At 30.3% G+C, this 10,076-nt stretch overlaps 2 protein-coding genes across 5 annotated transcripts; one reads left to right on the forward strand and one right to left on the reverse strand.

Moving 5' to 3' along the window:
• Window positions 1–4,266: 4,266 nt before the first annotated feature.
• On the forward strand, window positions 4,267–7,215 carry LOC123268314 (growth factor receptor-bound protein 2). 3 transcript variants are annotated; one of them, XM_044733285.1, is made up of 7 exons: window positions 4,267–4,833; window positions 5,172–5,622; window positions 5,943–6,040; window positions 6,110–6,229; window positions 6,323–6,488; window positions 6,576–6,749; window positions 6,824–7,215. In XM_044733285.1, the coding sequence occupies exons 2-6, from the start codon at window positions 5,545–5,547 to the stop codon at window positions 6,747–6,749; spliced, it is 636 nt and encodes a 211-aa protein (XP_044589220.1). In that variant the 5' UTR covers window positions 4,267–4,833; window positions 5,172–5,544; the 3' UTR covers window positions 6,824–7,215. The 3 variants fall into 3 exon arrangements, with proteins under 3 accessions (XP_044589220.1, XP_044589222.1, XP_044589223.1); XM_044733287.1 differs by lacking the exon at window positions 4,267–4,833 and having other exon boundaries at window positions 4,899–5,397; window positions 5,471–5,622; XM_044733288.1 differs by lacking the exon at window positions 4,267–4,833 and adding an exon at window positions 4,954–4,972 and having other exon boundaries at window positions 5,367–5,622.
• Window positions 7,216–7,993: 778 nt separating this feature from the next.
• On the reverse strand, window positions 7,994–9,183 carry LOC123268315 (BET1 homolog). Of its 2 annotated transcripts, none has more exons than XM_044733290.1 (4): window positions 9,041–9,183; window positions 8,794–8,918; window positions 8,556–8,719; window positions 7,994–8,484 (listed from the first exon to the last, which is right to left on the reverse strand). In XM_044733290.1, exons 2-4 carry the CDS (start codon window positions 8,810–8,812, stop codon window positions 8,326–8,328), a joined length of 342 nt encoding a protein of 113 aa, XP_044589225.1. In that variant the 5' UTR covers window positions 8,813–8,918; window positions 9,041–9,183; the 3' UTR covers window positions 7,994–8,325. The 2 variants fall into 2 exon arrangements, with proteins under 2 accessions (XP_044589225.1, XP_044589224.1); XM_044733289.1 differs by having other exon boundaries at window positions 8,785–8,918.
• Window positions 9,184–10,076: the final 893 nt, after the last annotated feature.

Below are 10,076 nucleotides of genomic sequence, written 5' to 3' on the forward strand. Positions count from 1 at the left end.
TCGCATCAGCCACGCGTGGTTCGTTCACTGTTCTGTTCGTATCGGTTATATGGGTCGAGTAGTCCGCGACAACAACGTTTCTCATCCCCTCTTGATTCCCATAAAATAGCGGGATCTGCCAGTGAATAAACGGTACGGTGTGTTCTTCACCTATATATATGTATATGTGTTTATAAACTCACTCTTTTTACATTCTAATAAATGTATGAATTTATTTATTTAAAACATTATTTGAGGTGAGTTACAGGATGGACCTAAATTTATTATCAAAACGAGCCAGTCTAGTTTAATTAAACCTTTCCACCTATTTGTCAGTCTACATATTTTTATCAGTATGCAAATATCCCTTGTAATTATTAATAATTTAATTTATAAAATATTAACGCTGAAAATGGATATACAAATTATTAATGACACGAATATATTGAAAATAATAATTAAAATATGCATATATAACGTTGAGCAGTCCAGCAATATTTAACGCCCGACAGGGTGAATATACATATGAGAAATAGGTGGTGGATGGACACATGGACGTGATGGGACATGGAAATGTACTTGATTAATTAATCATTGCTGTTGCTAATTGCCTTTCCTTGCTTCAATTGCACGTCAATAATCCTCAAACATTTACAATGTGTCCACTCCAAATGTATCTACACATACATTTAAATATTATATACTATAACCATAGATTCATACCTACATAATGAATCAAAAATATCCACATATATATCAACCAACACGTCACTCTTCAACATGTACAGAATCAAATCCAATATTGGATAGTGTTGTGCTGAAAGTGAGAGATGTATTGAAATTATTTTCGACTGGTCAGTCAATCCGATTGACTGGTATGCGACCAGACCCAGTAAATTTATGTATTTATCAGATGTCAAGGCATATTTTGATTGTCTCTCTGGCAGACGGTATATACTATTTTATTTTTAATTATGATTATTTATATAAAATAACATTTAGCAACTCTGGTATCACCAGAGAGATATTACCAGTACTCAAGCTTGAAATGCTAATGCAATTTAACACGAAGATTGGGAAAACCAGTGGTTGGAGTTTGCGGGTAAACCGAATGCTGAGATCGGTTGAGTAGGCTCATAGTCAACCGGATGGTTTTTCGTGGTCGGGAATTCCATGCTTGGTGGTTCACGCTAATGATCCTAAGAGAATTCAATTCTCTTTCTTTCTTTCTTTCTTATTTCAAAAATTTTCATGTGAATAACCTAAAGATTATTTAAATAAAATAGAGTTACTATATTATTATTTGTACAAAGCTCTATTTTTATTATTACTTGTGTCAAGTGCTTTAAATTTAATTCCATATACTTATACATTAGCGTGTTTACATTAATACTTAATACTTTATACAACAGATGAGAGTAATATAAAGTGAAGCGCTCAGTGAGTTGAGGGCCACCTGTGAAAACCCCCTCTCTGTCAGCTAAAAACACCTGTTACAACGATCCATTTATGTGAGCAGAGACGTTTGCATCAAAGTATCTGTTGATTTTCCTGTGGCGTACACTTGAGTTCTCGGAGCCCAATTCACACCACCAGATCCACAGCGTATGTGTGCATTTAAATCTTCATTTTATAATGCTAATAAAACCAATGCAGTTTTCTCTTCTATCAACAGCATTAGTTTCCTAGGTGGCAGCACTTTCTTGGCTTCTTTTTAGCATCTGTTTATCGCTTTAAAAGATCAAACTTGGCTTTTTTTTTGACTTGAGAATTTTCAGTATTCAAATAATTTTAAATATTTAATTTCTCAGAAAGAATTTCAATAATTAACAAAACATTTATAATAAAAAAATTAAGATTTCAAGTATCAAGATGTAAATTGAAGAAAGGTAGGTTTAAAAAATAAAATATTTAAAAATGACTTTTACATAAATATTCATAATAATTTGAATATTATATTTTAAGTATCATCAAATGGTCCGGAATAATTTATATATATATATCAAGAGCAAAACCAGCAGAAAGTAAAATATAAGCAGTGAAGAATATATGCGGCTGATGGATTTTGCTCGTTGGATAACAACATCCCAGTCTATGTAGTGGTATAAACTCTCGATCCTGCGTCAGAAGATGACGTCAGGGTTTTGGTACAAATTTCTCTCAGAAAGTCTCGTTCTCGCTCTCTCAGGTGATATTAATAAATTTACGATCTCACTCTTCTCGAGAGTTAAGTCAGACTGTGCTCTGTGAAGCTGTATGGTAGTTGAGTTATGTATAGTTGTCGTTATGTTAGGTAGCTGAAGCTAACTACAGCACACAGAAGAATATATTTCAAAAGTCACTTTTGCCTGTAGCGTTAGCCCCGAGTTTCGTTGACGCATAAAAACTGTCATAAATTCCTCGAGCTCGGAATTTGCACCATTTTATTGACTTGTAAATTCTTTCGTTCCACCGAGTATTTATTTTCAGGTTTAAATTATCTGATTTTAATTATTTATTATTAAATATTCGTATACTTGTAGGTAGAGAAGTAAATACACAGCAAAGGTATAAACGTCGTCGTCGTCGTCGTCGTCGTCGTCGTCTACTTCATATTATATTAGTTTGAACGCCGTACTGTAGATAGATTATATCTGTAGATCTGGAGTTTAGCTTGAGGGCAACATGACACTGACTAGTGGGGAAGACACGTGAGTCATTTGAGCATCTCATGGAATATTTGTTGAAGCAATCGATTCTATATACATATATATAGACATAGACATAGACAATTTAGTTTCGGTTAAATTGTAAGATCGCTGACCCTAAGGTAAAATAATTCTCACGTTATATTTCAGTACACGTGTCATAAAATAATAACAGAAATTAATTCTTTTTTATTTTACAGAAGTTTAGACTTTTATTTACGTTTAAATTCATTGGATTGATTATAAAAATACACATGATACTGATATGAGCGTCTTTCATCATCTGACAGCTAGATGGTACCTTCTGCTTATTGCTTCTTGACTTTTTTTTTCCTTATCGCACCTTTCCTAATTTCTCTTACGAGTTTTTTTCAACTAGAGGTCCAATCGATATTTTCATCTACCTTGAGACTTGAGATTTACGATATCCTAGCCGAGTAATCTTGAGAAATATATTTTTCATAGCTTTCATTTTTTTTATGATACCCAGTAAAAACCCGTGTCTAATCACGAGTACGAGATCTCCTACAAACGTATTGTATGAGTTTAATATTGGAGTAAACTCTGATGTAGATGGTAATTACAATGATTGTTAATGCCAACCGCAAGGTCGAACGGTTATTTCAATCATATGAATTATGCATTTTTTAGTTTTCAATTAATTTAAGCTAAAAATTTTAATCCATTAATTATTTTTTGCTCTTTTTTTTTGTAATTATTAAATAAAAATAAGCAATGACAGGAGGATAGTTATCTTAATCGAATTGTACACAATTCACAATTTTTATTGAGTGTGGGCGGAAGTAGTCTGGCACCAACAGTAAAGCGGATATAGAGAGCAGGAAGTGAACACGCAATTATTCATGGATTTACCGGGAGGGGGGGCGATCAAAAAGACAAATTCATAATTATTTAAATAAATCCTAGATACTGTGGAGCTTTTGATTTAATTCGATGATTTATTTATTTATTTGTTAAAATCCAAATTCAAATAACAAATAAATAAATTAAAAAAAAAAAAATTTATGCGTCACTGCTGCTAAATAATTGTTGTATTTCACAACAAACGTTATTATCTTTATTATTTATGGCAACAAGTAAATTGTAACAGCAAACTGCCATCGGTATCACTAAAATAATTTAATTTCCGCGCTACTGCACGTGTATTACTACGCCAGTATATGTTTCAATATCATGTACTAAATATTTTCAAACATCAATTACCGAGTACTTACTTAGAGTAATAGATATATGTTTCTACATATAATTTTTGGTGGTATCATTGTACAATTCAAATTTTTTTTAAATTACTCCAAAATTTTGAGTTTATTCTCAGCTGTTTCTCGACCTGGATGATGATTTATTTATCAGGTCATCAAATTAATTAATTTGGGTGTCTGAAATGAGAGTAATTAAGCAAACTGGGTGTCGGTAGATGATTAATAAAAAAATATAAATATCAAAAAGAAAATAAACAACATGGCGCAATAAAATGGCGAGTAGCAAACGCGCATGCGTATCTACGCGTGTAAAAAAAAATAGTCCCGATAAAAATTAGTACAGCAATTAAAGAAAGGCTGGAGGTAAAAAAAAAAAAAGCAAATAATTATTTATGGGTTGTAAAAAAAAAGTATCATAGCACATCAGCAATAAATCTGGTGACGTAGTGAGATGATAACAAAAAATTGTGACGTTTATTTATAAGCAGATATTTAAAATAAAATGAAGAGAAAAAAAACAAGTGTAGTGTATATTTAGTGCGCTGGTGAGAGTGTATGGAATAATCTCGAATGTGACGTCAGTGGGGAATACAGATAGGCCTGTAGCTAAAGTATTTATTGGTAGTTGTAGTTGTCGAGTCGAAAAGGCCGAGAGATTAAAGAAACGGGAGAGTGAGAGAGAAAGAGCTTGTCGACGCAAAGGTGGCTGCGCAAAGGAATTTAATTTGAGGAGGTGGTCGAGGCATCCGCCGTTGTCGTCGTCGTCGTTGTTGTCCTCGTCGTCATCCTCATCCTCGTATCTTACACCAACTTATTATTATTATTTAATTAATCTCAGGCTCAGGATATCACTCGGGATTATAGATCGGGATAATACTCGCGAGACCAAAAGAGAGAGAATATTTTACGTCTGATAATAAGACAAACACCATCATGGGTGCTCTTAAGTATTAATATATACATACATACATACATACATATATATAAATATATATATATATATATATCTAAGTACATTTTATTATACATACATAATAAATGCGTATTGCATTACAAGTGACAGTTTATTGTAAATTATTTTGAAAAGTAAGTACAAAAATTAAAAGACAAAAATTTAAACTATTAGTATGTACTGATAGACACCAGTGGATAAATAAGATTGATTGTTGTGATTATTATTTAGTAGACGAGTTTTAAAATAGGACACACACGAGTTAACAGTATATATGTATATAGATATATATATATATATATATACTTACATACATAAGCAAGATTGTTATAGCCAGTGTACACTTGTTCTGAAAAGAAGTGCCAGAGACCTGAGGGGGAGGCTAAATAAGTAAAGAGAAAACCTATCAACCTTGCCTATTGTCTTCAGCACAACTAATAACCTTTATTTTTCAAATTTATGTATTTTTTTACTCCATAAAAACTCCTTGGGCTATTATAATTACTATTACAACTTACAAATTATCAGCGTGAGCAAGTGAAACGTGATCGTGGTGTTGGCAAGTATTTTTTGAAAGTGGATTTTTCGAGCCAACGAAGGTTAAACGTTGTAATTATTGACTCCAATAACAGGCAAATAAAATAAATACCAGACTAAGGTGTTACAATTAAACGGATACATTTAACTGGTATTTTTGACGTTAAGAATGGAGGCTACCGCTAAACATGATTTTACAGCAACAGCTGAGGACGAGCTCAGTTTTCGCAGAAATCAGGTTTTAAAGGTTCGTATTTTAACCACATCCATTAATACTTGTACAATATATCATTGTAGTCGACTTTAAATATTACATGTTAGTTATGTTGGTACATATCGTGTATCCTGTAAGCTATCGTCGTTTTGTTTGTAATGATAATAATCATTTGATACGAATGATACGCCGATACTGTTTATATCACACTTGGGTGTCATTTATCATATAATTTCGACTCTGCTGGAGTTCATATCCAATATTTGTAATATTTACTGTCTCTGTGTTTTTATTTTTCCTTTATTTATTTGTATTTGAATTGATATTAATTAAGGTCAATTGTTTATCCACAGATTCTAAACATGGAGGACGATATGAACTGGTATAGAGCTGAACTGGATTCAAAGGAAGGTCTGATACCTAGTAATTACATCGAGATGAAGAATCACGAGTAAGAACTATCAATTTATTCATATTTACGCTTCAATGCATCTTATTTATCGAGTAATTTATTTTTTAGCTGGTACTATGGCCGGATAACGAGAGCTGACGCCGAAAGACTCCTCTCGAATAAACACGAGGGTGCCTTTTTGATAAGAATCAGCGAGAGTTCTCCTGGAGACTTTTCACTATCTGTCAAGTATGTTTTTATAGTTTAATATCAATCATAAACTCAATATTTAATATATAAAATCAAAATAAAAATTAATGGTATTTAATTTATGATATCTAGATGCTCTGATGGCGTTCAACACTTCAAAGTCCTGAGAGATGCACAGGGTAAATTTTTTTTGTGGGTAGTAAAGTTTAGTAGCCTTAATGAATTAGTGGAATATCATCGTACGGCATCAGTATCACGTTCTCAGGACGTTAAGCTACGTGACATGATACCAGAGGAGGTAATTAATCAACCAATTAACCGTTTATGGTTTTGACATTGACTGATAACTTATAATAAATTTATTTTTCTCTTTCGTTGTTTTTAGTGTTTAGTACAAGCCCTGTATGATTTCACACCACAAGAACCTGGTGAACTTGAATTTCGAAGAGGTGACGTTATCACTGTAACAGATCGCACGGATCAGCATTGGTGGCACGGGGAAATTGGAAATAGACGGGGATTATTTCCATCTACATATGTTACTCCTTATCATTCTTAGGTGAATTTTTTATTAATCTAATATTAATAATTTTAAATAAAATAAGATAAGTAATATTGATTATTTATCAATAGATTATTGTTGCCAACATCCATTAAGGACCATAATCGCCTCTATCATGTACAGACAGAATCAGATAAGCTGCTAAAGTAATCGGACATTATTTTCTCATCGTGTGGGCTACTTGGAAGTAATTAAAGAAAGAAAAAAAAAAAAAAAAAAGTAAAAACTAAAACACCAATAAATAAATACATTCGACTTGATTTTCATATGCCATTCTGTTGCCATTCTTCATGTCATTATTAGCTTATAAAATTATTATACATGTATGATATTTGATACTAATTATTACTCCATTATTATTAATTATAATTATTAAATACTTAACGTATTATATAGAATATCCGTTTATGTCGCATAAGTTGCTCATCATCACTATAACGATTTCAATAGTTATTGTTAAAGAAGAAGAAAAAAAAAAGAAACTATTTTGTCGTAGTGTAATGTTAATGATAAATTTTGTACTTTTTTATGTACTGGCAAGCGGATTGAAATTGAATTATTTTTTGTGACAATATTTTTACTCGGTAACTTTAGCGTGTACTTTATTTTTAAAAATTTACACGACGTATATTTAATTATTATTATTATTATGATTATGTTTTTAATGTGATTATGATTACTGTTGTTATTATAATGTCAGTAATACGAGAAAAAAAAAAAAAAAAAAAAAAAAATGATGTACGTAGCCCACCATGAGTCTTAACTTGGCTTTTGTGTTGCAATTAAATTAAATGTAGCGTACAAAGCTCGATTTATAGTTTATTCTTTTTGATACTATGTATCGCGAAGATATATTACAACGCTAACAAAGGCCTAATATTTCGTTATTATAAAAACAATATATTATTAAATTTACTATAATTATAATAATAAATACGTTGGATTATTAATATTATATTATCATCTTATTTTTTTGTTTATAAATAAAGTTAAAAGTTACATTTATTTTATATCGTTTACTATAACACGCTTATTATACATATGTTGATTTCAAATAAAGTTAATAAAATCGATATAAAAATTTTAATTATACTTTACATTAGGCCTCAATATTAAATTTATTCTTTAGTTGCCGTTTATAAATATTGATTACGCACAAACTCCATATTTTATTTAATTATATTGACCTGCAATGTATGAATGAAGTAATTGATTATTGAAATAAAAAAGAAGAAACAATTAAAAAACAACTTTTGAGTGTCATTATTTGTTGTACAATTTTTTTTTTAATTGAATCGTTAAATCTAAGCATTCTGGCGAGTAAAAAGTTAGCAGAAATGTGAGTAATAGCAATAGGAAGTACTCACAGATAATATTTATGCAACAATCAGTAAATCTAGGTCGGTATTTCTACTAATTGATAAACAAGAAGTAGAAAAAGTTATCTTTACATGGATAATTCATTCTAATTAAAAGAAAATATATATATTTACATAAGTTTTATTACAAATATCCAGCTTACAAATTAATATAACTTATCTTTGATTTATAATTACGATTAAAATTACTAAATTTACCCACGGAATTTTAATACAATCCATAATACGAAGAAGACAAAAATAGAGAATAAAAATAAATATATTATGTAGTAATTGTGTCCAGCTTTGGCCATTCTAATAACTCGAGCTACTGAAGACGTTAGTGAGCCACTTGTTCTTTCAAAATCATCATCCTAGGATGAAAAAATAAAATAAAATAAACATACCGAGTGGTTAATTAAATTAAAATACTTGAATATTTTACCATGTCTCTCAAGATTTTATCCTGATATTTGACCTCAGTTCCAATGTCGATAGATAATGATTTCAACGCATGAATTTTATCGCTGAGATCCTCCTCCAGTCGCTCATTCTCTTGCTCCAAATGACTCCCTGAGGATGTTGGTAAAGGCTCGTAGCTGTAGCCAGCTGAAAAATTTATTTAAAAAGATAAGTACAAAAAATAAGAAGATTTTAACTAGCAAACCGCTCACCCCTCTCACCAGAATGTGATCGCCTCATTTTTGTGATATTTTACTTGTCTTTTGGCAAACAAAAAATAAATAAAGTCTTGAGAGCTAACTTGTAGACCTCGATAACATTTCCTGGAGTTGTTTTATCCAAATATCTGTAAATAGGTATCGTTATAACTAACTATTCAAATGACACGTCATCACAACAATAAAAACATAATTGAATGATGAAACAGTTATGGATTATGAATTGCACAGATAAATTTATAAAATATACCTTGGTATTTTGCGGCTGTTGTGAAGTAATTAAAAATTATCACGTCATTTTACAGACAATGTGACATAGTAGACACGTCAAAGAATTAAACAACAAATAATAATCCATGTTATTTAAAATTTACTCCTCATTGACAAGTCCATGAATTTTAGTTTTGAAAACCAACACTAGGTGGCGCTTCTAAAGTAGATTCACGCACACATGACATCTCTCCTGTCGACCTTTGATAAAGTAATAAGTTCCTATAGACGGCGCGTTTAAAGTTTATTCAATTTACATTCAGTAAAATTGGTTTCAAGTTCTAAACAAAAAAATAGTTGACTAAAACAAATAGTGAGTTTCAATTTATATAAATTTCATCAGTTCTTTTATAGTTATTGTTCGTTAAGTGATCAGTGTCAGTTGATTTATTTTAAATAAGTTTTAAACAGTGAGTGTTGAATGTTATTAATTAAATTGTCAAGTGTCAATAGTGAATTTAAGTGTTTTTATTTATAGTTTTTATGTTCAGTTGCTTGCTACTCAGTATTGGATACATAAAAGGTAATATCAATGATTTATAAAAGTGTTAAATTAATAGAGATCAAACATTGTTGACGAGAAATGATCGAATGTTAATTCTTATAATTTTAATAAAAGTTATTCCGATCCGTGTCTGACGACAGTCAACTATACTACTTGACTTAAAATAATATCAGCATCTGGACAAATCATGATACTAATTAAGGAACAAAATAATTAATTTAATCACTCGAATATTTATTAATATTTACTATGTTACATTTGAAGGCACAAACAATTAAAAACATATTTAATAATTATGTTCTATAATATATCTGTTTCATCTAACACTCCTAAACATCGTATTTTTAATCACATTTACATCAATAGTATTATTTATTATTAACATGATAATAGATATACCATCATCTACATTTTCATTAAACTTAATTTACTCTTTCAGTATTTATACAAATTTTTAGAATACATACAACATATGTTATCATAACATTTTTAATTAATCTAAGATTTTGTT

Source organism: Cotesia glomerata, linkage group LG7 (assembly GCF_020080835.1).
Source record: "Cotesia glomerata isolate CgM1 linkage group LG7, MPM_Cglom_v2.3, whole genome shotgun sequence".
NCBI classification, from domain to species: Eukaryota; Metazoa; Arthropoda; class Insecta; order Hymenoptera; family Braconidae; genus Cotesia; species Cotesia glomerata.